General features: G+C 41.3%; 1 protein-coding gene across 11 annotated transcripts in view; it reads left to right on the top strand.

The window, feature by feature from the left end:
- The window catches only part of LOC118510615 (protein rolling stone-like), a 54,835-nt gene extending 30,113 nt beyond the window's left edge, over positions 1–24,722 (top strand). For all 11 annotated transcript variants that reach the window (XM_036052643.1, XM_036052632.1, XM_036052639.1 and 8 more), the window contains 6 exons: positions 10,694–10,784; positions 16,480–16,723; positions 16,921–17,043; positions 19,952–20,132; positions 22,027–22,305; positions 22,611–24,722. In XM_036052643.1, the coding sequence (XP_035908536.1) occupies positions 10,698–10,784; positions 16,480–16,723; positions 16,921–17,043; positions 19,952–20,132; positions 22,027–22,305; positions 22,611–22,665 (969 nt within the window). In that variant the 5' untranslated portion in view covers positions 10,694–10,697 and the 3' untranslated portion in view covers positions 22,666–24,722. The remainder of the gene's footprint in view (positions 1–10,693; positions 10,785–16,479; positions 16,724–16,920; positions 17,044–19,951; positions 20,133–22,026; positions 22,306–22,610) is intronic.
- Positions 24,723–26,727: the final 2,005 nt, after the last annotated feature.

Below are 26,727 nucleotides of genomic sequence, written 5' to 3'. Positions count from 1 at the left end.
ACCACGCCAAACCAAAACTAGAGACTAGAGGTGCAGTTGCGTTTCGGTTGATGTATATACACACACAAACACCAGGTGGATGAGAACGACACATCTGGACCGGATTCTAAGCGGTCCGGGCATGCTGGATATCATTCTCGTTTGTTTTTGCCGTTTCGTTATGGTTTCGTCGCAGTTTTTTTTTCACGTTCGCACAGTGGGCAATTTCTAAATGGTATCAGGAAAAAGCTATATTATTCTTTACTAGAGAGTTGATATCAAGCAGGGTAGATTTTTTGTGATGTACTGGGCTGGAGAGAGAGCAGCACCGGTCTTTTTACGGCAGGACCGGATATCAAATCAACCTAGACCGCCTCCCCATACGCTGGGCTAGTCACCTTGCTACGAGTAAAATAAAGTCAAAGAAAGCCAGAAATGGCAGGCCGAGGCCTTTGTGTAATGCCAAGGAAGAAGATATTTAAAAAAATATATATTACTTGGCCAATTTCTATCAAGTTTACATAATACTTTCCTAGTTTCGTAAGTAATATTCAACTTTTTACCCATCTAACGCCCATTGTGATTCGGTACTATTCTAGAAAACAGAAACATGGGTGTAACGTGCTAGTGACACAAATCCTGCCCACAACGTCAACAGTCCGTTCGTATGTGACGTTGCCTTTCTCCAACAAAAAAGAAAGTTCTTGTAATAAATGGTGCCACTGTTCAGTGCTAAGGTGGAAATCCTTCCATTTCGAGACCCCACTTTTGACCTTTTGACACGTTTGTGTGTGTGTGTGTGTGTGTGTGTGCGAGTTACAGGGAACTGGATGTCGAAGATCAACGTGGGAACTGTCAAACCACACCATTAATGCGAGCGTGCAGATGGAAGCAAACATCCAACCAAAAAGACGAACAAAAACAAAAAACTCTTGCACTGCACATCGATTCCACACCCAACCCACCATCAATCTCTGCTGGAATGCTCCATTTTCGGTTCGATCCGGCTCGAAGGTACCGCTTCCGGACGTCACCGATCGAAATGGATGTAGAAATATGTTCTCTTGCATATGTTTTCCCATCCCGGCTGACGGTGGGGGAAAAATTTAATCTTTTCTCCATTTCACAAGAAGCAAGTTGAGCGGGTTATACGTGCGACGATAACCATGGTGCGGTTTTGCTTTTGCTTCGTGACACGATATAGATCAGACCAGCAGCAGTTGTGTGGCTCATCGTAAAACGAATTGGATGGATTTCGTTTGAATAAATTTCATATTCTTTTGATACGATTTGCCTGAAAGCGTTGATGTGTGGTGGTTTTCTTCTTTTTTTTTCGTTGTTGCTGAGCTACCGAACCGACATTGCGGGTGAAGATGGTTCGATTTTCATTTCCGTGTGTGTATATGCAATCGTCACCCATGTCATCCCTTTTCCATCGCTCTGCCAACTCTTCAAATCCATTTCCCACGTTCGACAAACTCGTCAACGTTTCTTTTTGCGCTTCACTTGCTTACGAAGAGAGATGCTTTGCCGAAGAATCCACAACCCAAATGGACAGGCCGGCTTGTGCCCTCCTGTCAGTTCGGACAGCAAAAGCACCAAGATTAGAGCAAGTTTAATGGCCCACATCCAAAGCGCTATTTGCAGGCACGAATGGTTGTACTGCTGTTGTCCGTGTGTGTGTGTGTGTGTGTGTGTGTGTGTGTGTGTGTGTGTGTGTGTGTGTGTGTGTGTGTGTCTAGATGATATGATTTCCGGTCATCGGTCATGTGTGCTTTTTGGGGTTGTATATTTGGTGCTTCCCAAAACTCTTCTTCTACTATTTTCTTGCCTTGATATCCTGTCATCTTACGAGAAGGACTTGCTGAAGATGTGATGTGGTGTGAAAAACTGCTCCAAACTTAAGGGTGCTGAGTGCAAGTGTTGGTTGTTTTTGCGGGGAATAAAAAACTTTCAGAAAAGCTGTTAGTTTCGCTGTACGCTACGAACGAACGCTAGTGTGAAAATAAGTTATGATTCGACACCCACCTAAGCTTTTCGCTGGGTTTCCCCCGGGAGAAACCCCTCCAGCTTTGGTTGGTGAATTTTTGATCCGATTTGCTGCGGAATGAAAATGTTGACGTTTATTTAAGTGGGGTTCCAGGCAAGAATTTGACGTCGAATTGAAGAAGGGTGTGTGAGTGACTTTTAAAAGCATATTCGTTCCACTGGACGGTTTTTGATCGGAGGTGTAGCATGTGTCAGCCCATAATTTCTACGCAAAATATTTACCCATTTCTTTTTTTTTTTTTTTTGTAAGTGACACATTCTTTAAGCGATGCAGGTTTTACCCCATAAGTTACATTAAATTATCTGTCACCTTCGAGCTGCTTGTTCCGCCCGTTAGCAAACACACTAAAGCTGGCTTACTAATTGCATTCGAAGGCTTAACAAAGCGTGATTAAATAAGAACCGGGGGGGAAAAACGCCCTTGAAACCTTCGTCGTCCACCGGTGGCCAGAAAAAAAACACTATCTCCGCCACTTTTAAAGTGAACGCGACAGATAGACTGCAGGCGAAAAGGCAAGAATCCATGCCACGGTAAGTCTAATTACCAGACGCGCGCACAAACAAACAAAAAAAAAAACCCTGGCCAGGGAGTTTCGATGGCACTGTAGGCTCTGGCAATCAAGTCTCCCGAAGGAGATCTTCCATTTTGTTTGCTTTTTTTTGCAAACTATTTTCCAACCGTCAGCGGAAATTGATAAGCGCACACTATTTTCCGTTCGCATTATCTTTGCTCGTGCGGGTGGAAGTAAATGGTGTGGGTGAAGGAACGGAGTGGTCTCCCTCTCTACCAAGGGAAACCCGTTCGGGAGGTGGAAATCTTACTTGTGTACTTACCACCTATTTGCCACTTCAGGTTTTCTCCTTTGGCGAAGAAGGAAAGGATGGCTTCTGCGCTGCGTTCGGTGATGGTTTATTCCATTATGGAAATTGTTTTTCCAGCGAATTCGATTCACTGCTCGCGGTGATGGTAAGACGATTGGGGGTGCCGATGAAGCTGTGAAGTTCGATCAAGCACAAGTAATGGATAGTTGGCTGGATTTTACGTAGTCTTGTTAGTGCATTTATTTTCAACGGTTATGCGAAGTTTGTTACGCAAAAACTGTTAGATATGGATTCTATAGAAATCAGCTCTACTTTATGATCATAATGATTTTTGAATGAGACTTTCGACTATTAGTTGCAATGTATGGTGATTGTGTTAGTTTACTTATAGAATCTCTTAGATTAATTCACGATGATTTGAAATATTGAACAAGGAATAGAAAAAAAAGATTTTCTAGACTTCTATTAATTTATTATCGAGCATTCCGTGTGTCTTCCATCTTCTTTCTCTTCTTTTGTCGTTGGCGACCTCTTAGGTCATGCCTGCCATTTATGGGTTTCTAGACTTCAAGATACTACGTAGTTGGATAGCCAAACCACACTATGAGTGTACGTTCCGGGTGGGATTAGAACTCAGGTGAAGATTGGCGTCGCTGTCGCATCTACCACCGGACCGGGCCAGTGGAATTGCACGGTAGTTAAGTTATTTGATATTAAAGTCTCTTAAAAATCATTTTGAAGATCAAGTGTAGGAATTTGTTGGAGCCCTTCGAAATCATAAGAAATAGAAATACCTAATTACCTATTGTTTACGCTTAGACGTTTGTTTACGCTTAGACGTCAAATCTACTTGACGAAAGCTAGTTTCGTCAAGTTTATGATACATGAAATATTTCAACGATACATTGAGTAGGGATGAGTGTCGCTCGCGTGGGAGACACTCATAAGAAAGTTTATAAATAGGGCAGAAAACACAATTATAACTGTCTTCGAATTTGGAATCTGAATACGACGCTTGGTAATTATTGCAACACACATCGATCCGAAACTCCGCGAATTCTTCACCTATAAATTTAGACTTAAAAGTTCTAGAATTCGTTTTGTGAAATATTTTCGGTGTACCGAGTAATCAAAAACAAGGTTTATTGAGACGAATTTTTGAAGAAAAATCTACAAAATTCCCATATTCATTATTCTCCAGAAATTCATTCCATTTGCTATTTCTCGGATCGATATCACGAAACCAAAATAACTCAGGACCTTAAGTCTAATTTTACCGAAATTTAATAATATCCTTTTGGTTCCTAAAATGGCATTAAATGAAAAACATGTAGCCACAAACTTTTCCATAGATGTACTGTTCCCAAGATGGATCATTCCAATTACACCTACCTACACGTACGATAAAATACAATGACAATTCCTGGACGCCCATACAAATTTGGTTACATTTAAGCCATCTGTATGAAATGTCCTGGCCCTATCACGCCCGGACGCAGCCATTACACGATTGGCTTTCGTTAACCGAACCATCTCTAGTCGCCATTTTGTGCCAATGAGCCACATAAGTTTCCGTACGTCCACCGGAAACTACCAACGGTCCGGGTCCATCCCGAGTAACTGGAAGAATAATTGAATTCATTTCTGGGAAAAGTTGGTAACAAAACCACTAACCAGGTTATTGATTGCACTGACCAAAGAACCGCAGCAACCATCACCGATCGATGGGCCCATAGAGATGGAGGCTTGCATATGGCGGACACCGCCCGGTCCTGGTCAGTAACCACCATCGTACGAAAGATAACCGCACGTGCATTCAATGTCCTTAGGGTGCATCCAAAGACACCGAACGGTCCTTTCTCGGGATATGATATTCGACTCAAAAATGGCACAAACCGGGACGGGTTGGACCACCACGACGTCCCTGGTCGAGACGGGGGACATCATACTTGGAGACTCACAATGCAAATGCACACGACCGAATGCCCGTGCCGTTCAGCGTTCTTACGTTTTTACGAGTCTAAGTTTTCCGTAACCACGAGCAGGGAGCGCAAAAAAAACTAGTAAAATCGTACCATCAAAGCAAGAAGCAAAAAGAGACTTGTTGCCCGCTGATGGCCATTTGAATTTCAATTTAGCCCGTACAGCCCGAATGTGACCGGCATGGAATGTGTGTTGGTGTTCGCCGGTGTTGTTCAATGCACCGGACGCGTAGTGTCCCGCCTTTCCGTCACAGCATCGAAAACCGAGTGACAGTCCTCCGAAACATGAGCGACAGCTTCAACGTTCTTTGGCATGCTCTCGGTCGCTTCCTCGCTCGGTAGAACTATTTTACGTCCCTGTTTTATTTTTCTTTTTGTCCGCATATCTCTGTGCAACAACAAAAAGAAAGTGGACGTGATCCGGCCGCAGTTTCGTGGAAAAATGTTTCAATTTACCCCGTTGCACAACCGTTGCCGAGTGACTTTTATGTGCCGCTGGAAAATAAGGTTTGATACGATGGATTCTTTTACGTAATGCCGGCCGCTTTGCCGTTTATTTTTGCAAAGGAAACTTACGTACAGCAGCAAGATGCAAGCAGGGGGGGAGAGGGACGTGAGGAGGTTGAGACGCGAGCGGGAGAAAATAAAGAGAGCGGAAACTGTTTTCCAACAATGGAGTTTATGGGGTATCGCTGTTTACCTAGGCCATGGTAGGCTTGTTCCCGGAAGAAGATGGAACGGTGCTGTTCGAGTTTGGTTTCGGTTTCAAAAGGATTTTCCTGCTTGCCGTATTGAAATTGGCTCAGGCTTCACGGCACGATTGTTTGCAAAAATTTTATGGAGAAAACTTTATTTAGAAAGCGATACAATTTACTGCAAAAATAGAAACCGAGCAAGCCTTTCGCTTAAATGGGAATTTAAGCGCTGGGGCGTCTCCAACTCCGTTACGTAGGCAGTTCTAAATCGGTATTGTAGCAGGAACTACTTTTATTTCGATGTAGATTTCCAACCAGCTGGTGGTTGGTTACCTCAAGCCTGAAACTGTGTAAAATATACAGAATTCTAAAAATGACTGTCAAATGTTTAAAATAGCTTTTCGATAAGCTTGTGCGATATTATCGGGTGGGTAGTTTTCATCAGGAATAATGTTAAGGGAGAAAGTAAAATCATGAACTACTAATGACTTATACGCAACTTCTAGTGTCACAATTGAAGCGTCACTGGATGAAATGACGTGCAAAGGAGCTACGAGTGACTCATTAGAAGAAGTTGCTTGATTTGATCAAGAAGGAACTAATTAGAATCTTATTGCAGGGATGTAATATGTCGTTAGTTGTTTGGATGAACGCGACGCAAGGTATGCAATACTCATGGCTTGCTATATCATATCAGTCAACAGGCTTTGGATTGAGATCTTTGCATTCTTCAGTCGCAGATTTGTTTCCAAAACGTTCAAAGTATCTTGTTAATCATCTCGTTCCTTTCCTAAGACTTTCTTGTGGACCTAACCACATGATTGGGCATGTTCCCTCTGGTTGGTTTATTCAGTCATTGGGGATAATCTTAGAGGAATTAGGGTTGATAAAGTTGACTTTCATCTGGCTGAGGTCTGATTATCCAGCTTCAGCTATAAACAAGTCACGATGGCAGGTCAAGATGGCAGGTCAAGGATTCCCCGAGGTTTTGATGATCGTTTCTTACTATGAAAGATAAGTTTGCCGATAAGAGTTAGTGCCGTAATATAAGATTCCCGATTTTGATCCACTGCAGTAATTTAAATAGAGCTTATCGATCATTTATTTGATTATAGCATCTTCTTATAGTTCTTATAGAAACTTCTTTGGCACTACGACCTCTTTTGGTCTTGGTCTACCATTTTCGGATTTTTGTGTCTTGATTTTACTCGTACCTAGACAACCAGTCCTGCGTTGGATAATCCGTCCTGATAATTGATTACTTCATCAAATGTCTCTACAATTTGACTTGAAAAAACATTGATTCAAGTATTCAAATTTATTGCAATTGAATTAACATCTGATTGTTTTGGCGAAAAATTTGTCACTCTCACCATAACAGTTGACAATTACGTCATAAAAGCTGTATCGTGTATTTTAAAAAATCGACGAAAAACTCAAGGTTTAATTTTATTTTTCTTTTAATCTTAACCTACAAAAAAAAAAAACAAAACCAATTTCAGTAATTCATTTTGCTAATAAATTTCAATCTATTTCCATTTAAAAAAGCGCTGATCAATTGCAGCCCGCATCCCAATAAAACACACCACCGCAAATGAAATACACACTGGGGCATTATATTCCGGGCGGATCAATTTTAACCCCATGGAGAGAAAAATAGCTTCACATAGAAAAACAATAACGTTGATTGATGTGTGATGCTTGACCCACCAGAAAAAAAAAGAAAAGAAATAGAAAAGAGGCAAAAAACCGAAACAAAAAATAGCGGCAACTAACATCAAGCTGTTTTGGCTCAATGTCATAATTTTTCCCAGCCCTGGCCAGCATCCACCGTTCCAAACACCTGCCTGGTGGGCAACATTTCGCGAGACACGTGAAATTAATGACACCCAAACGTTTTTTTTTCCTCCCGGTTTTTCCACGTGGCGCTCATATCGCTAGCCTAAGTGGACACAACAATTTGGTGAAGCAAAAACAGAAAAAACCTATTCCACCGTAGAGGGAAGGTTTTTTGTGTGAGCAATTTTTTCCCCCCCAATCCAACTCTGGTCCGTTATCTCAGAATCAATATGTTTGTCCGGTGGCACTCTTCACGTTTTGACATGTACTCCCTTCGGGCGATGTAAATGATGAGTGGAACTGCCGGAAAAGAGAGCACGCGCTCGTGAAACGAAATAAACATAGCAATTTGATTGCGGCAGTTGGATTCAAAATTTTATGACTCACATTACGGTTGTTTGGGACAACACTGCGTTAGCAGTTTTTTTTTCGCTCTGCATTGGAGTTTGGATTGTTTGTTGCTGCTACCGGTTCGATAAAAGTTTCGCGTTTGACACACGTTTCTGGTTGAACGCACCTCACCCCTGTGTGGCCTCAAGCAGGACGGTCTTCTGTCTTGGTAGCAATAATTGTACGCTGGCTGCCAATCGAGCTGACATCGATTAGACAGGACCGCTTCCAGGAAGTGTGTAGGGTTGCGGTCCTTGCGGTGGATGTTTGCTTTCTGTTGGCTGATTTCTCGATTCAGCCCTATCCTAACCTCCATCTTTGCGGCCATATTAACCGATGTTTGCGTCCGAAAGCACACGGAAATGAAACTGCGTGATCGATTTAGTTCCGGTCCCTTTAACCTTACCACCCGGTTGTCAGGGATGCTTGGACCTCCTTAACTGTCGTCTTTTCGGTGACCTTATGCCACTGGTTTTGTTTCTTTGCCGCCAAAGTTTCCAGCCGAAGTTCAGTCACGTTCTCGACAAAGCAGCGAGCACCGGGTTTGCTGGTCCAGTATGAAGCACTCGAGCGAAACACTATTTCCCGATTACGCTGGCCACCGATTTGGTGCTGGCAATTTTAATAATCTGCAATTGACGCCGGCAAGCGTTTTCCGTTTCGATGGGCCCGAAACGTGGGGTCCGCCACGTTGGATGCTTTTGACGCTCGAGTGGGTTGCAATCGTTTCCGATAGGATCTCCCACAAAACCAAGCTCGTTTAGGAGGATAATAACGGCACGGTTAGAAGAAGAAACAAGGCCGGTCTTCCTCTCTCTCTACCAAATTTCAAACGAGCTCTACTTCCGTTGCATCCTAACGGGGGCCTCCCGTGGCGAAAGCTGACGACGCGCTTCTGCGTCTCAGAATCGATCGTCTAGCCTTCGGACCTAGCAGCCGGCTTTCGACGATACCCACTCGAGCATGCCAATTCGTGGTCGCTAATGAATAGACCGCCGATGTTTAAGAAATTTCAAGAGCGCTCTCCACTTTAGTTGGGTCACCCCACTAATGCTTCGACGACAAGAAGGTGCTCGTCGAAGATGCTTGATATACCCATGCAAAGGCCGGCAGCAGTGCAACGGCAGCTAGCAGCATTTCAAGATCGTTCTCCATGCTTTCTAGCCGCCGGTACGAAACCGTGCGATGTTTGCTAATGAGATAAATGGTTCTTAATTCGTGTATTTCCTCTGTTTACTTTGTGCTTTTTCTGTTGAAAATGATACCGATCGCGATGGAACCTACGGAAATGGGGCAGGGAGAAGAAAAGCTTATCGACAGCATGCGTCTACGCTGACGGTAAATGTGTAAAACCGTTTCGTTACATAATGGGAAGTAGAGAATAAGTATGGAATGTTGAATATTTGAACAATTTGCTTATACCGTTTAGCACTTCGTAAAAACAGAAACAAAAATAGACCACACAAAACACGAGAGATAATAATTGCATACATTTAGGCTTCGTGAATTTAAAATGTGTTTTTTAAAGAAAAAATGCAAGTCATCATTTAAACAAAAGATCTTCAACTTGAAAAGCTCAGTAAATTTTAAAGTAGAAAGCCTTTAAGTTTTTTGAATCATTCGTTCCGGAGATTCTGGAGGTTTGCGATATTTTTTAGTTGGTTACACTTCTCTAGCTGGTTTAGTAGTAGCGATATCTCGGTTTCTGTCATGACAGAGCCAATATCGAATCTCATTTAAAGCGTTCTCGTGGCCGTCTTTACAGCTATGGATCTACGAGAGTTCAAGGAAGCCAATAATTCCACCTCAAGATCTCTATAGACTGTCTGGAGAAATATTTACTGCAAGAAAGGCAGATTTTTTGGCTTCCGATAATCGGAAGTCTGTAAAAGAGCCCTCTTAGGTGACATTTAGTACTGGATTATTTTAATCCAGATCGTTATGTGGGTTGCTTGTCCATATTTTATTCCTCCGCACAGAACTCTTCATCATTATCATGCAAAGTCCTTCACCTACATTCCAAATATTGTTGAAGAAAGTTTAATTGGCATCAACATTATAAATTTAGTAACAGATTAGGGTTAAGTTAAATAGCACTTTGTATATTTTTCCAACTTAGGAAGCAGTTTGTATTGTTGCTTACTCATAAAATTAAGTCTGTTTCATTCAAGCATATTAAAGCGCAGTTAAATTCACTCTCGTCTATTTAAGCTACGAAAAAATCAAAATCGCACGTCTACTGATGAAAGTCGTGTTTAGTTAATTACAAAAATCCTTCATCCTGTCATGTTTAATTTTGCTTAGAAACTTGTCTTTTACACTTGTTGTGACACTTCCGCCGTATTGTATTTAATAGGTTCTCTGTGGTTCAAGCAAGTTTTCGTGCTGCAAAATTTAACACTACAGGACAGGAGAATTCGCCTCGAAGGCCTTCGAGAACTTCCGCCATCGCTTACACTGCGTGCTAAGTGAAATCTAAGATAATCCTTTAAAATCTTCCACTAATCCTATATTCCGCACAAAACAAAAAAGGAGAGCGGACCAACTGGAATTTGCCGAGTTTTGTTTCCATTAACAAAATCAACTGTCCAACCTGACACGTCTCACGGTGTACCTTCTCGGAATAAGCGGGAGCACTCGGTTCCCTCGGCATTCCGACCAGTGTTCGTTGATTACTAACTTTACCACACGCTTTACAAATGCGTTCTGCCACCTCTCCACTTACCCACAGCTCCCTCTTTTACCTCACTCACACGAACGGGGCTGCAAATTTATACGCTCGAAGCACTTTGACAGCAAAGCTTTCGGTTGGTTACTACTGCTGCATCGGTTACGGGTTTTGCCGGGCGCTTTTACGCCAGCTTGGGATAAACTTTAATTGAACCGTGTTTTGCTTATGCCGTACCTGTTTTTTTGTGTTCTCTTCTCGTTTTCCAGAGTCATGGTTACCAAAATATGGAGCAGCTGCATGCCCAAACCGAGCAGCTCACCGAACCGCGTCGAACGGCATCACTTCTATCTGTGTCAGGTAAGTTTGGGGCGATGGGATGGGCTGCTTTTTTGAGGATGGAACTTTCAGGCTACGAAGAGGTAGTAGTATACAGCAGCAGCAGCATCTGTAGCAGCAAAAAACAGCCCAAACCGATAGGCTTCTCCCGAATACGTCCTCGCTCTCTCTCCTTCCACGGGTTCGCTTTTCCCAGCATGAAAGCCCCGTCGAGGCCCAGAAAACCCGAGATAACGCCCAACGGGACACGGGTCTCACCGGGTCGGGAAAACGAGCTAATAAACAGATTGAGATGCATAAATAAAAAATGGAAAAAAGTCCTCGGATCTCGGGCTGATTTCGTTTCCGCCTGCACGCCGAGTGGTGTGCACTGTGTGGCCGGGTTCTCCCGGTGTGTAGGCGTGATGCGGTTATGTTCGTCCAGTGCTCGGCAGCGCTACACGTCCGGTTGCTGGCTCGTCAGCGTTTGATAAGAGCACTTTCCAGCACGTTCACCGGTCTGATGGGTTGGAAAAGTGGTAGCGAAACGAAACAGTCTGATGACATTTCCGCTTTATCTGGTTCATAATTTAGACTGCAAAGCAGTGCTAAAGATAAGCCCCTCTTGTCGAGCATATCTCACACCAGATGGTGATGGCGTATCATCTCAGCACGTGAAGGGCCGCGTCCCCGGTAAAGCTACCAACAGCACGTGAGTGAGTGTTGTTGTTTTGTTTTTTTCTCAATCTCCGACAGCTCTTTAGAAATAGGTCACACATGGGTACAAAGCAAACCAACAATAGTCGTGTGCACGGGAAGGTAGTTGGTTGTTTACAGGATAAAAGCTTTCAATTTAAAGAGAATACGATTTAGAATGCACAAAACACTTATTTAAAGTGTAGCTTGTGCTTGCCAGACTTGATGAGAACGAGAAACGAGCTCTTTACAAGAGTACAACGTTGTTCGTAATGTTGGTTGCATAACTTTAGGCGTTTCGTAATTTACATTGATTTCCGCGACAATTTATAACTTTTAACTTTAAAATTTAAAAGTTATTAAAACGCCTAAAATCATGCAGCTCTTGTCTCACTCTTAAATTAAAAATAATTTAGCGTATTGCTCGCAACTGAAAGGGATTCTGGTTTAGAACTACCAACAAATTTATTCGAGAATAATTTCTGTTACATGCCTCAATGAAAATGAAAAAAAAAGAAAAAACTGTTGTTTAATCGCTTCTTTTTGATATGCATACATTTGGGCGTATTGTTATTAATATTTCCTGCTTTTAAAAGGTCATGCAACCAAATGTAAGATGGAGACACCGAAGGAACAAATAATTTGCAAAATAAAGTTTAAATTAACAATTCGCATAATTTGTTTTAAAATAAGCTTTTTTTATAGTGCAACATGATGTGTCTTGCATAAGATTAGACTTTAAGTTGTGTTTAGTTCTATGCCTAAAGTTGTTTTGGTTTATATATTTTATTTTTTTTTATAAAAAATTTTGAAATTATGTTATTTGCATACCTTTCGGTGTGTTGAAATTTACATTCCGTTTCTCGGCAAAAGTAGACAACTATTTTATTTTCATTTTATTTTAGCTTTAAAGTAAAATTACCTAAATTTATGCAATTCGCACATCGCCAGCAATTTCTTTAAAGATTTCATTTTCATTTTTTCTGTTTTTTATTGTTTTATTTTTTCGATAAAGCAACTACCTCTCCATCCTGACATGCTTTATTGTGCTCTCGGAACGTTTTTATCATCTGCGCATCAATTTAAGCAACGTTGTCGTTAACCGTACCGTTGTGATTTGAACCAATAATGCATATCGCGCTCTTGTGCTCTTCCGGTACGCGCAGCGTACTAAAAAGGGGGAATACCATTTGCCATTACACACGTGACTCGACTCGACGACATGCCGGACTTGAAAACTCAAGTCGGTATGCAACCACCAGGCGTCTCCATGAAATTAAAAGCACCACCCCGGGACACGCTGGCTGGACCAGATGTGAACAGCTCTGCGTGTGTGTGTGTTTATGGGTGTGAACTGAATGGCAGGGAGCGCGTGTAAGTCACCCAATAACGCAACGCCCGAGTTTGCATGTGTACGTGCGCGATAGCTCCATTGCTCCGGATCCGGACACAGCAGTCGGCATCGTAAAGCATCATTTACGCAAAAACCGTAAATTTGCTGCACTCTCTTGTGTCTCGTGAGTGTGTGTGTTTTTTTTTGCTTTTTGTTCTGCCAAGTTATACCAAAAGCGTGTAAGAGAGAGAGATAGAGAGCGCGAGATGAAAACAGAATAAAATAAGCAACGAGTCCTTGTATGCGCCAAGCGTGTAGCCATGTTAAATGCCACGTGCCAACAGCGAAAAGGATGCTGCACTTTGAACCGGAAATTTTGAAAAAAAAAAACAGTGGAATAATGAGCTTAAATGAATTAAGCTTTGAAAAGTTGAGTAAGCGTGTGTTTGTGCGTGTTTGTGTGTGTACAAATGGATGTTAATGTTATAAAAAACGACAAAAATGAAAACAAATAACCCGAGGATGAATTTGGATAAGATTTTTTTTTTTTGGAAAAAAATACGAGCACAAGGAAGGTGCACTGCTACCCTTGAAGCAGTTTTCACAACTTTGAACCTACTTGAAAGGCCAAGGACTAAGCCGATGCTCCACAATAATCAATAACCCCGTAGCAAGCCGTTCGAGAGCATCGTGTCTGCCGGTAAAAGAAAGGGAAATAAATATTCGATTGGAAAAAGAAGCTTCAAACTAAAGAAAACAACCATCAACGTCGCAGATGACAATGAGGTAGAAGCGGTATCGAAAAGTTGCTTGGCCGTAATTGCGATTCCGAACTGTGGTAGACAGAGAGGGAATATGTTCAAACACACTGCCACATACAAAGTTATGCATACAATGCACTAAAATTCGCCAAAAACGCGCAGCCCGGCCAAAGCCAGGAATATTTATTGAAACCACCTCAAAATGGGTATGTAGAACAGCCCAAAAAGAAAAGAAAAATCGTACCCAAACCATCGTCCTTTGGGCCGCATCCTATGAATTATGCGAGAGAGAGAGAGAAGAGAAAAATGGAAAAAAACTCCACCATAGCCACCATAAAGAACGTGCCACAAAAATCAACCTTTTTCCCCGGCACCGATTGAGTGCAGTTTGGCATGGTGCACTTCCCATCCCGATATCGCTAGGTTCGACACGCTTCAAGAAAACAAACAAAACGTCATTTCCAAAAAAAGAAAGAAGCAGTTGTACCCCATTGCTATCAGCATCATCATCATCATCATCAGCGTGAAACAAATTGAAAAACACTGCAGTCAAATATTTATGTGTTGTCGCTTTCGGTGCGGACGACGGCTCGCACGTACTTGTGGCTTCAACAATGCTTTAATTAATGCACATAATGCGCAAGCCGACGCCGAACTTCAGTCGTTGCTGTCGCCATTGTTTGTTGTCTTTTTTTTTCGGAGACAACAAGAACCATTCACTCACAATCATAATTGCATTCTTAATTTGTTTGGCTATCAGTGGGAGCGTATTTTGTTTGTTACAATCAATTGTTTCTTTTGCTTTTTTCTTCTACGGACATTTGGGGAATGCTGGTCGAGGCCAAAGGGTCAAAGATGGCTACCATCCCACCGTGAAGTGTAAGGTGCAACGGGGAATGAAAAATGGAAAACCCAGTCCCCAAGGGAATTTTGGTCTGGTACACCACGTAGCAACAGTCGGATCAGCTCTTACGCCTATGCGAAAATTGTTTGCAATGCGGGTGGCTTTTATTTTATTAGTACTCGATTGTTTTTACATTGCATTGGTAAAGGTTTATATTTTAATCTATTCGAAACAATCAGCAAATGACGTATCATAGATCTATTTGATTGTGTTTTTGAATGCCTATAGGCTTTCATACGCAATGCAAACGTAATACAACCGATACAGTTAATTGAAATATTTTATATTGAAGCTTGCGCCTACCTGGTATGCAATTAGCATGAAAAAAATGTAACAAAAACCTGATGAGGAATTAAAGTAGAAGGAGATGAGAAAAAAGCTACTGGAAGTGTAACCTTTTTTTATTGAAAACTACACTTTGAACAGCGAGTACACCATCACTCCATTGCAGTAGGGGTCTAACGTGCCTCCTCCATCTATGTGGACGGCATACAAATACTTAACGGGTCGTTTGGCGTCATTCTTATGACATGCTTACTAGAGCGAGTCTTATTCGCTGCACAGCGATGTGATCACAATACAGCTTGTTTTGTCACACGCCGGAAAATATCGAAGCATTTCTAAATTCGACATAGGGGTTTATCGGCTGAATCAACAACTGATAACGTTGTAATAAATTGACTACAAATAGGAGATTTGATACAAAAGATCATGGTTTGTAGGGTAGACTGATACGTACACAGGATCATTGCATGAAAAATCTTTAAAAGCAACACAAATCCGTAGTCAAGTCAATTGTGTTACGCTATCCGGGTTATCCAAAGAAATGTAACGTGCAAAAGCGTTACGAAGCGTTACTTTTCAAAACTTCAAATACAAAAATAATCGAGCAAAAAGGATAAAGTATCATACAGACGAGGAGTTTCATTTTAAAATTTACCAAAGTGCTCCATTTTTAACATTCCACCTCATATGGTATTCTTCGCTTAGCACCATTCTATTTTAATTGCGACATTTTCCAATACCAAAACGTGAGTGATGCGAAGAACAATAGTGCGTTACATACTGTGCCCATTGTCTATTCAACACAATCGTTGGTTGACAATTGTGAACGTTTCACTATGAACGTTATTAATGTCAATACTCACTACTTTGTATTAACCTAACTACCAACTTTATATCAAACTAGTAAAATACAAACTACTCGCTTCCTAAATGCGACTCCACAAACAAACTAGTTAACCAACAGTTATAAAACCATAAACATTGGCAAACTCCAAAGCCGTATAGACAACTCATCTGCAGCGAAACATTCATTTTAACCCCCGCACCGTATCGTCCCGGGTGAGTAATTTAACCCTCAAACTGTCCTTTTGGGGGAGAAAATGCCAAAATGGAGCATACGGACAGACAGACAACAGTCCAAGAAGAAACAAGAAAAAAAAGCGATGCTCTCTATGCAACCGTAAATATTTCATCACTTCATTTCTCACAACGATCTGATGACCAAAGTTGCCAACTTTGGACCCCGTACCCGCCACAAAAACGGGGAGCATAAAATGGGGCTGGGATGAAAAATTCAAAAAGTACTCTGTCACCCATTCTAAACCGTCGGATACATTTGCTGGTTTTGCATATAATCAGCATGATGTAGATTTTGAGAGGAAACAACAACAGAAGAAATAGAAAGCGAACTCAGACAAAGTTCGTGACTAGAAAAATGTATGAAATGGTCAGCGTAAAATAAACATTTCCCAATCACAACTTTGTGCACGGTGTGGGTTAGAAGAAACCGTGGCGCGATGCGACAAATCTGCATTCTTCTGCAGCTTGCTGCAGGTGATGGCCATTTCTCCGCCCATCGTCTATTAAGGCTATGTTCACACTTTGTTTCGTGCCCCGGCAAGTTTGTACACCCCGTTGTGTAGCACACAAAAAAGGGGCTTGTTTCGTGTGTTTGATTGAGTTTTGTTCCTTTTCTTTGTTTCGTGTTAAAAGCACACAGCTAACGCACTTTCTACTTTTTTTTTCCCCTACTTGCAGTGGCAAAGCAGCACCCAGGTTGGCATATGCTACCTGCTGTACCGGCTGATAGTGGCCATCGTGTTTCTGGCGATGCTCGTCTGCTCCGTGCTGGACATCGGGCGCTCCGAACCGATGTACGACCATCACTACGAAAAATGGTGGATCTACCTGACACACTGGGCGTTGATAGCGTGCACCGTACAGGCCTGGCTGGCAGCCATCATCGTCACCAAGGGTCTGATGATTGACCGGAACGAGTTCGGTAAGGATGGCAGCGAGCAGCGCGTTCGGTCGCAAGGAAAATGTCAATTCTATTACTTCCGTCGATCTGGGTGCACAAGTCCACCGAGGACCCAGATTCGAATAGCATTGATTTTTTGCCTTCACTACTTCCTGTTCGAGCGCTAGGACCGGTTGTCTCACACGCATCTCGTTTATCCTTTCGCAAATATTCAACAGAGTGGAACATTCACGTCGCAAGGGAAAGCCGACTACATTCGGTGTACTGGATTGCGTACACGATTGCTACCGTCTACTCGTTCATCGTCACCATCGTCTACTGGATGTTCGTGTACGATCCAAGTGAGTATGAACCCTAGTTGCGCCCTCTCCCCCCGGAGGGACCAAGAGGTGTGATGTGTGCACCCCGCACGTGTACCCTTCTAATTGATATAATATTCTAACGTAAGGCAAAAGGTATTCACAACCCATCGCTACGTATCGGAGGCTTCGAGAACTCGGGGATCAGGTAGACAGGAAGAGTGAAGTTGGTAGTAAGGGAAGAATGTTTTATGAATATGCATTTCATCATCGTTTATGTCCATCTCGGGAGGGTTTATTCCGATGAGTGACCGAGTTCCGTACACATCATCTCATAACACATCCTGGCTTTTGCGAACAATAATGTGATAAGCCTGTGGTCATTGGGTTCGTTCCGGGAGTCTACTAAGCGTATCACGAACATTTCCTAGAAATTGATATTTGCAGATGCTGTCTTGAAGCACGAGCAGCAGCAGCAACAGCACGTGTAATCTGTTATCGATTAATAACTTCTTGGTGCAAGAGGATACAATTAGTTGGAAATTCGTTTCCTGTTATTAAAAGGCAGTTAATCGTTCTTGGAAAATTGGGCAGGTTGTTCCGATGCCAATCTGTGCATATACGGTCTGACCTTCTTTGTTTGATTTCTGAGAAGCAATTTTGGGGGAAGTTTTAGTTTAAGAAGGTGCGAAAGAAGTTGTTGATTACAATCAGTCGATTAACAACTTGCCAGAAAGCAATTTATTAATATTTTGTTCATGAATTTGAAATTCTGTATGGTTGACTACGTCTTTTTTATTTATTTTTTCTTAATTTGATATTTATTATTTTGAATTGATCTATAAACTTTGATCACTTATGGTTTGTGTTTGTTTTAACGCCCGGAAGTAAGCAACCATAGTATTAAAATTATTTGGATTGTATTTGTTTTCTTTTTGGTTAGTTTTTATTCATAAATGTTGTGGAGAATCATTTTCGATACGGCCGCGTTGTAAATCTTCCCTCGTTGCTTGCAATATTCCATTATATGATTGCAAATGTCCTCAAATTAATTCGCCATTGAATGCAGTGAAGTATAAATTTTGATTCGAAGTATCAAAATAAATTGCTTTTGGCTATTGTTCTATTTTCATTCATTTATGCAGATATTAACACTTACTAACCTTTCATTTCCTTGGTTGTTTATAATACAAACCACCATACAAATGCCCGTGGTAAGCTTTCATTTGCAATTAGCATTAAAAATAAAAGTACTCTCTCGAGCTGCTGCTTCCTCGAAGTCAAACTCTTCCTCGCCAACCTAGCTAGTCAGCATTAGTAAGATCCTTAAACACTTCACCATAAACGCCGGAAGTGTTCTGTAGAGTGTAGCTGTGACGAGGCTAACAATTGCTTTTCAACTTCCCCTCCCACCCCTGTTTCTCGCTTCCCGCAATTGTAAGCATGTACACCAGTCTCTCCTTTCCGGTGCCCACCCAAAGTACGGCCAAATCATTATCCCGAACCGCAAAGTGGTGTGGAAACCATTGCACCAATTGTTTCTTGCAGCACTTACACTCGGCTTGCGGGTGCAAATTTTCTCTGCTACGAAACGGAACTTTCCTACTGCCGCAAGTTTCCTCCATGTCAACAACTTCCGGTCGTCACTTTCCTCGTGGTTCATTTTCATCGCTCAACACGAAAAAGACTTGAAATTTTCATCTCAAACAATCAGCAGATCAGCGCAGTCTGTACGGGTGGGAATTACGATTCGTATTTTATTTCTGCCACAATTTCACGCTTATCTGAAGTGTACCCCAACGGTGCACTCTAAAGAGTGGTTTTTATACGACATTCAAGTCTGCGCGTTAATTTGCACGATTCATTACGCTCTGTCGTCTGTTGCTTGTACTATGCGGTTGTATTTTATTTTTCAAATTTCAACACCCAAAACAACATGCCGTACGTTCACATTATAATGAACAAGAGTTGCGTCTTTGTGTGTGTGGGCACGCAAGTGAAAAGATTGCAAATTTTAATCTTCCGCCCGTACACAATCGGCAAACAATACGTGGTGGGCGATTGCGCCACAGTTCGTCGCTCCACAGTTCGAGTTCGAGCAGGTGGCATACGAGGCACAGTTGTTTCACAGATGCAATCGTACACTGTTACTATTTGCATGTCTGTGTGTGTGTGTGATGTTCGTATGTAGATGAACGAAAAGAAGAAGGGGATTACGTCGGTGAATATTAAAGCTCCCAGTGTGATGTGTGTGTGTGCTGGTGTACGAAACGAGTTGCAGCCAGAGAGTGTTAGTGTTCTTCGATGGAGACGCCTGGTTGCTCATTAGTGACATTAGTGCAGAGACCATGTGGCATTGTTGGGAAAGCGATATGCTTGTAGAGGATAGAAAAGGGTTGAAAATTTTTAAATATTTGGTGCATTGTTTAAATTTCTCTCATCACCGTAACACTAATAAATTATAATAAAATTTATTAAAATTATAATTAAATTTAAAAACTTGTTAGCAAATAATTCTATTTAACAATCCAGAATTCTGTTATCATGCAGGATGTCATTCGAAAAACGCTTCGTCATCTTCTTGAAGGTAGCTGCAACTTATAATTAGATCTCTCGCTGTCAAAACATTCCCCAATTACAGATTCAATATCCAATTTACTTAATGGACAAATCCGATCCACTGATACAGCTCACAGCACCATGAACCGTCCATCGAACGGATTCAATAAATGAATACTTGACAGCACAGGTTTGAACCGAACCTAATCTGCTAACAAATCGACCAAAAATCAAATTAAATTCCCGTTGATCACCTTCTATTTTTTCCCTGCTGGATCGCGGTCAGCATCAGTAGCTCAGCTGGTTTTCTGCTAATAGAAAAGTTTAATTTCTAGCTCCCCCGTAATTCTACCATTTCCGTTCTGCTTTGTCTCCCTCTCTCTCTCTCCAGGTAAAAACCGTGTCGATGCCGTCAATCTCATGGTGCACGTGCTCAACTCCATCATTATGCTAATTGATCTAACCATCGTCGGACATCCGATCAAGCTCAACCATGCGTACTGGACGACCGGTATGGGAGTGGCGTATGCGCTGTTTTCCATCGTCTATTACTTGGCAGGTGGAACGGACAGGTAAGAACCGGACATATTCACACACACACCATCAGATAGTTCGCAGATTAGCTTATCGAAAATAAAAGAATTAGGCAGCCCGCGCCAAAGCGTACAATTTGTGGCGGATTAATTAGACTGTCAATTGCGTTTTGTGCCACATTTTCCACTTGTCCCGGGAGATCTTCCGTTGGCAGGTTACCAGCAAGTTACGAGTGTATGTGTATGTGGTAGTTTGAATAAATTATGCCATAAAGCAAGTGGCACCAGCATCACTAGCTAGAACTTTCCCCCCACAACACACACACACACTTTATGTACAGCAAACTATACGCGAACAGTGCATTAATATTTTAGCAAAGTTTCTTCGCCCATCTTCGGTGAGAAGTTCGTGCTTACACAACGCGATACTGATGGAGATTAGCAAGAATATGGTTGAGGATGTATGTGCTGGCTGCACTTTCACCGGAACGTAAGACGTACCAGTGACGGCGGAAAGACCATTTATTTTGGTTCGTATGAAGATGAACGGGGAGAATTAATCAAGCTTCCATTATTCCCCTGGTGGTGATAATTGTTGCAAACGATTTAGTGTGGTGTATAGGGAAGTTTTTGGTTTTTTCGTAATGCTGTTACGAAATTGCTTTTTGTATGTTACTAGTATAATATGGCTTGGTAGAATATGGTTCCATCGCCTTAGGAGCGCTTGTTACTGTGTGACTAAAAATGACAACTCTAGAAAGGAAGTTCTAGTTAAAAATATTAAACTTCAGAATAATTTGATCGCCATATTAATACGTAAAGTTAGAGAAAAACGAGGAAAAAGGCATATTTTATGTTCGTTTCTCTTCATTTACTATTTTTACACTTACAGCGCTCTCTGCTGGAATTAAGCGGTACTGTCATGACAGGCAGGGATTGGCAATTAATTTCAGCAATGTGCTTCTGTATATTAATATAGTTATATACCAACATACTAAGGACGTTCAAAAGCCTATTCAACGTCAATGCTTCAATGCTCTACGAAAAAAAAAACTTTTCTTAAATTTCCAAACGTACCTAGCAATAAATGTTCTATACCAAACTCAATAATAAATGTTGGTTAATTTCTACTTCCAACAAAAGTTCTACAAAAATATATCCGCCATTTGTCCTTAGAAAGCTAGCTTAGTGCTTTGTCATTCTGAATAGTGAATTGCAATTGAATAGTGAAAGAGTTTTTGGGTCTTCACAATCAGTTGCTCCTCAGCATAGGCGTTGGAATTATATGAAAAGGTTCTCCAAACAGAGCTTTAACTAAAAAATTATTTTACTGAATGCTGGGGAACAGGAGTCTCTTGGAGAAAAATTAGCACAGCGCTATCAGTCACTCGTTCTGATGTATCGTCACATGGCCAGCTTCGGATATAAACGGCTTATGTTGTATAAAAATGACCATATTAACCAAAATATTTAAATCTAAGTTTTACATGGAGAAAGTTCCCAGACAATACCTCGGTTTCATCATCACGTTCAGCTAGATTTGAAGGGTCGTACGAGGCTTTTGTGTGGCCCCTGTAACATTTGTTTAGTCTGCCTACATAATAAAGAAGATGTTGTAAATCTCGAAGCAACATTAGCCGATCGTCAGGACTTGCCTAATAACTTCCAACTTTTTCGCTCGGAGAACCTTCTTTGGCGATTCTAAGATATTTGGACCTCATTTGTTTTGCATCCTCAGGTGCTTCTAAACAACTGAAATACATCCAAGGCATGCTGCTCTTGAAAATGAGTTTACTCTTTTTATTTTATCTTCAAAATGATGAATTATCATTAAATTTCTCTTACATTCTATGCTTGCTGAATCTCGAAAACAAAAAATCTCCAAAATCATTTCCCAAATTCTAATGCTTTCCCTCTCTCCCCAACAATCCAGACACAACGAGTCCAGCATCTACAAAATGCTTGACTGGACCAAACCGGGCAAATCGATCGTGATCTGCGCGCTCGGCATCTTCGCCGTGTTTCTGATGCACTTCCTCTGCTACTGCCTGTACTGTCTGCGGGTGTGGCTGTACGCGCGCGTCTGCGTCCAGGGCAATAGCAGCAAATCGAGCAGCAACGAGAAGATCACCTCCATCACGCGAACGCTCTCGTCGATGGAGGAAGCACAGCGGGAAAACTTCCTCAACCCGACCGCCGTCGTCGATCTGAAGTGAGCAGTGTTGCCGAGGGAGGGGGAGTTTTTCTTCCCTTTTTTTTTGCTCTCGGGGTTTTCAAATGCACCGAAATATGCACCATCAGTCCTTGTTTCATTCCCTACACTACGCATCCCGGCGCATCCTTCCCACCTAGTCGTCCTTTTGATCCATTCCAGCAAGAAGCTCAACACATCAAGGTTTTCTAATGCAACAAATCATGTATCTCACTCTCTCTCTTTATCTCTCTCTCTCTCTTTCTTTTTACCCTCTCATCACAACAAATCGCACGCAATTTCCCGTGTCATCTACAACTACGCAGAGAGACGCGCCACGATGGACGTGGTGGTTCGCGCCAGGTGGCCTCCCTACGCTAGTCGCACTTTTGCTCGACCAAAATATTTCCAAACACTCAAACACACACACATTCAGAGTTAACAGCGATCCGATCGTGCGGGCATAATATTATAATGGTGTGATGATGGTGCTCGTGTGCTTTTCCACTTTCGTTTTGTGGGATTTTCGTTTGGGTAATTTTCACAGGGCGGGCAAGCAAGTTTTTAACCAAGGCGTTAATTGTGTGTAAAGGTTTGTCAGCAGCGAGAAGCAAACGTAGAATAGCTTGTGGTACAGTTCGGCAGGAATGTGCTAGAATTCGAATCGTTGTCTTTGCATGTCCTTATGAAGGGCGCACGCATTTTAGAGAGAGGTACGGCCAATCCAGCGCCCGTAATGGCGCGTATGGTACGGTAAGTGGATTTCAATACTCGCATTTAACAAAAAAAAAAGTATTTCCGTTCGGTTATTGTGTAAGTTTAGGTAGTGAATTAATTTAGCCAAAAACCATATCTTCTGCACCTTTATGCCAAAAACGAAAAAAAAAGCCGTGCATCGGTCACACATTCCTAACGTAGGATTCCTTCCGTAGGGAAACAGTATAAACAGCATTTCAACCAGCAGCAAGCAAACCAATCTCTCGCATAGAATGAATACCTACATTATACCTCTCAAACTCTCTCTCTCTCTCTATTAAACGATACAAGTAACAAACAAGATGATTCCTCGCTTTAGTTTTTACGTTCACGTTTAATTTTCACCTCGTTCTGTCTCACACTCACACTCCACTATTCCCGTCCTAGATTTTCCGTCGGGTTCGTTCACAGTAGTATCTCTATTTCCCGTAATCGTATTATAAAGAAGCAACACAAACACACACACACAGAAAAGGAGCAATAAAATGCAGCAAAAAAAATGGAAAAACACACACAGACACACAGTAAAGTAAAACGTGACAGAAAAAAAACCCCAAAAAAAATCACCGATTTGAGCGCCTACCGTTCAACCAACTGACATCACTCACGAAATGTTAGATCTAGCGTATAAAGTTACTATTTGCTCACAACACAAAAACCAAACGTTTTTTGTCGGACGGTGAACGCGGCAGGGCTAGTTCACACATCACTTCACCCATACACTCACACAAACAAGTAAAGAAGAGAAAAAACAGAAAGAAAGATTATTATAACAATAGCAACAGCAACCAAAACAAAAAAAGGAAAGTTAAGAACACACACACAAGCAAATTAAATAACAAAAAACTACCAAAAAAAACGTTGGATCCGTAAGAATGCGTCTTTAAAGTACAGTCGTTGATTCTAGAAATATATTTGAAGACATAAAACAAAAGTATCATAGTGGGAAAAACACATGCAAAACGAAAGAGAAAACGAAAGAGAGGAAAAGAACAAACAAAAAAGTGACTTTAGAATTGTTTGGCAAAGGAGGGTTTGAAGTGAAAAGAAACAACAAAAAAAAAAAAAGATAGGAAATGAGTTGATAAAGTATAGTAGAATATAGAAGTGATCGAGAAGTGGCGAAAGATGATAGGCAAAATTCGTTACAAATAGTGTTGCATGATGGAACAACCGCAAACAGCAACAGCACTGGTGATATTCTCAGCTGTTACGAGGGGGAAGTGGTGAATGCAGAGGTTGGAAAAAGTTGGACAACCCACATCCCCGTTTGTGCGTTGATTTTAGCAATAAAAACCGTTTGACGAGTACACCGATAACAGCTGACATCGAGCTTCCGGGAAATCCTATCCCGGTAATCGGTGGTGGACGGTATCGGCGTTAAAAGGAATTTGCTACTGTAAAGCGCGCTCTATAGGATGCATTTTATTGAGATATAACAAACACACAAAAGTATTGAAACAGACAAGCAAGTAGCAAAACCCAGAGAAAACATAAGACGTGTTATAAAACGGGGGCATGCGCATGACGGGGGTGTGTGCCCCTCGAAGCGCAGGAGGAAACGAGAAAAATCAAACACTAAAAACCAAAACAACAAAAAAACATTCCATTTATAAATTTGATTGGTTTGTTTAGAGTGAAGTGAATGCAAAATATATAAAAATCATGTTCAACTGGTTGGAGCCGCTGCTTCGTGGTGTTGCTACACTTGAGAAATGTGAATGTTGAGAGAATGATTATGATGGGTGAAGGGATGACAGGTAAGTAAAAGATTTTTTTTTTTCAAATCAATTTTTTTATACTGATTTGTTTTACAAATCCTTAAACTGTTATTGATTATTTTGTAAGTAGAATATAAAATTTTTAATTTTTTTTTTTTTAAATATCTTTACAACTTCTATCCCTATAGATTACAGTCCCTTCTAAAGGCTGTAATTTTTTTCACAAACCTTATTATTATTAGGCAGTTTATTTTAATAGGTACCTTATCGAGGAATCTTTTGGTTTAACGGAAATTTTCTTAAAGCAAACATTGAATTTTGAATAAATACATCGATCGAACAAAGTAAAGTTGAACAGTCAACCGAATTTTGTGGACTTCTTGAGCCAGGATTTGAGTTCCAAAAACTAATCATCATTCATTATCAGGCGCTACAACCGCTTTGCGGTCTTGGCCTGCTGCAACAATCCTCGATACCGCTCACGGTTCAGCCATCGTCTGCCAATCCGTTATCCCGGCCGTTCTGGCGGACGCATCAACGCCATCACTCCATCTCAATTTGGGCCTACCACGCCTCCTCTGTCCTTGTGGACGGCCTAAAAGGACTTTACGGGCTGGGTCGTCCGGTGTCATTCTCATGACGTGACCAGCCCACCGGAGCCTGGCGAGTCTAATGCGCTGTACGATAGTGAGATTATCATACAGCTCGTAGAGCTCGTCGTTGTAGCGGCTCCTCCATTGTCCTTCCACACATACGGGGCCAAAGATCCTTCTGAGCATCTTCCTCTCGAACGCGGCTAAGAGGGCTTCGTCAGTTTTGGACAGAGTCCATGTCTCAGAGGCGTATGTGAGTACTGGGACTATAAAAGTTCTGTACAGTCCCAGCTTCCAAAAACTAAAATAATAACAAAATAACATAGTTACGAGATGCCTACTTTCAGGCGTTGATGATTTAAAAAAAATCCAGTAATTAAATAAACTCTCAGAAGGCAGGTAAATATAATATGTATGAAATGGATAAAGTTGCAAATTTTGCTGGAAGTTTAAGGTATGATTTTTTATTCTAGTGATGGTACATCATATATGCTGCATTGCGAGACAAAATTAGTCAATTAGAGTGTTTTGTAAGGAGCAGATAATCCTTCAATTTCCAACTAAACAAGAGATTGCTATCTCAGATAACGCCAGACAGATAACGCCAGACCTCTTAGACATTGAGCATGTATTGTCACAAAGTCAGAGACCTTAAGGATTTCTCAATAATAGTAAAATAAATCGATCAAAGGTTGATACAAACACTGAGCAAGGATCCCCAAGAAGTTATGAGCCTAATGAATTTTGTAAGTAGGCGAGTAACCCTGTCCAACCGAACGCTTACAATGGAGGGCCCAATAAAACCATGAGTTCTTCTATGAAAAGGTACATAATCTCTGACCATGAAATCAGCATGAACTTTTGCTTTGGTTTAGTTTAAAACATGTCATGAAAATCACACCCGCAGTCGATATCGTTTCAGGTATTCAAAACTAATGGAAGATGAAGTCAGATAAACTTCAGAACAAATAGCTCGATGATAAGGATTAATGGATGCCAGTTTGCTGATGTTGCCTAGCCTTCAATACTTAAAAAATTCCTCTGGAAAAGACGTAAGTATATAATGAAATTTTATTTCCATTCCCAAAATGCATTAAAAGCGGGGAAAATGTGTATTATAACATGAATGAACACAACCGAAAAAGCCCAAAGTTGTATGTTGCCTCTCGAGAGAACAAATCTTGTATGCAACAAGGTACGCAATGAAGCTTTTAAGTCTATTGCAGGGGTATTCAGTCGGTTCTTCAATTTGGAAAAAAAACAAAATACTTTTAAAATGCCAACATTAATTATTATTAAATTAATTAACTCTTGTTTGCTTGACGCTTACATTTTTAAAGTTTAAAGAATGGTATTTAAATTACAATGGCGAA

The sequence above is a fragment of the Anopheles stephensi genome, chromosome 3, assembly GCF_013141755.1.
Source record: "Anopheles stephensi strain Indian chromosome 3, UCI_ANSTEP_V1.0, whole genome shotgun sequence".
In the NCBI taxonomy this organism is placed as follows: domain Eukaryota; kingdom Metazoa; phylum Arthropoda; class Insecta; order Diptera; family Culicidae; genus Anopheles; species Anopheles stephensi.
Note: the sequence above shows the minus strand (reverse complement) of the source record. Positions and strands in the feature narration are given on the sequence as shown.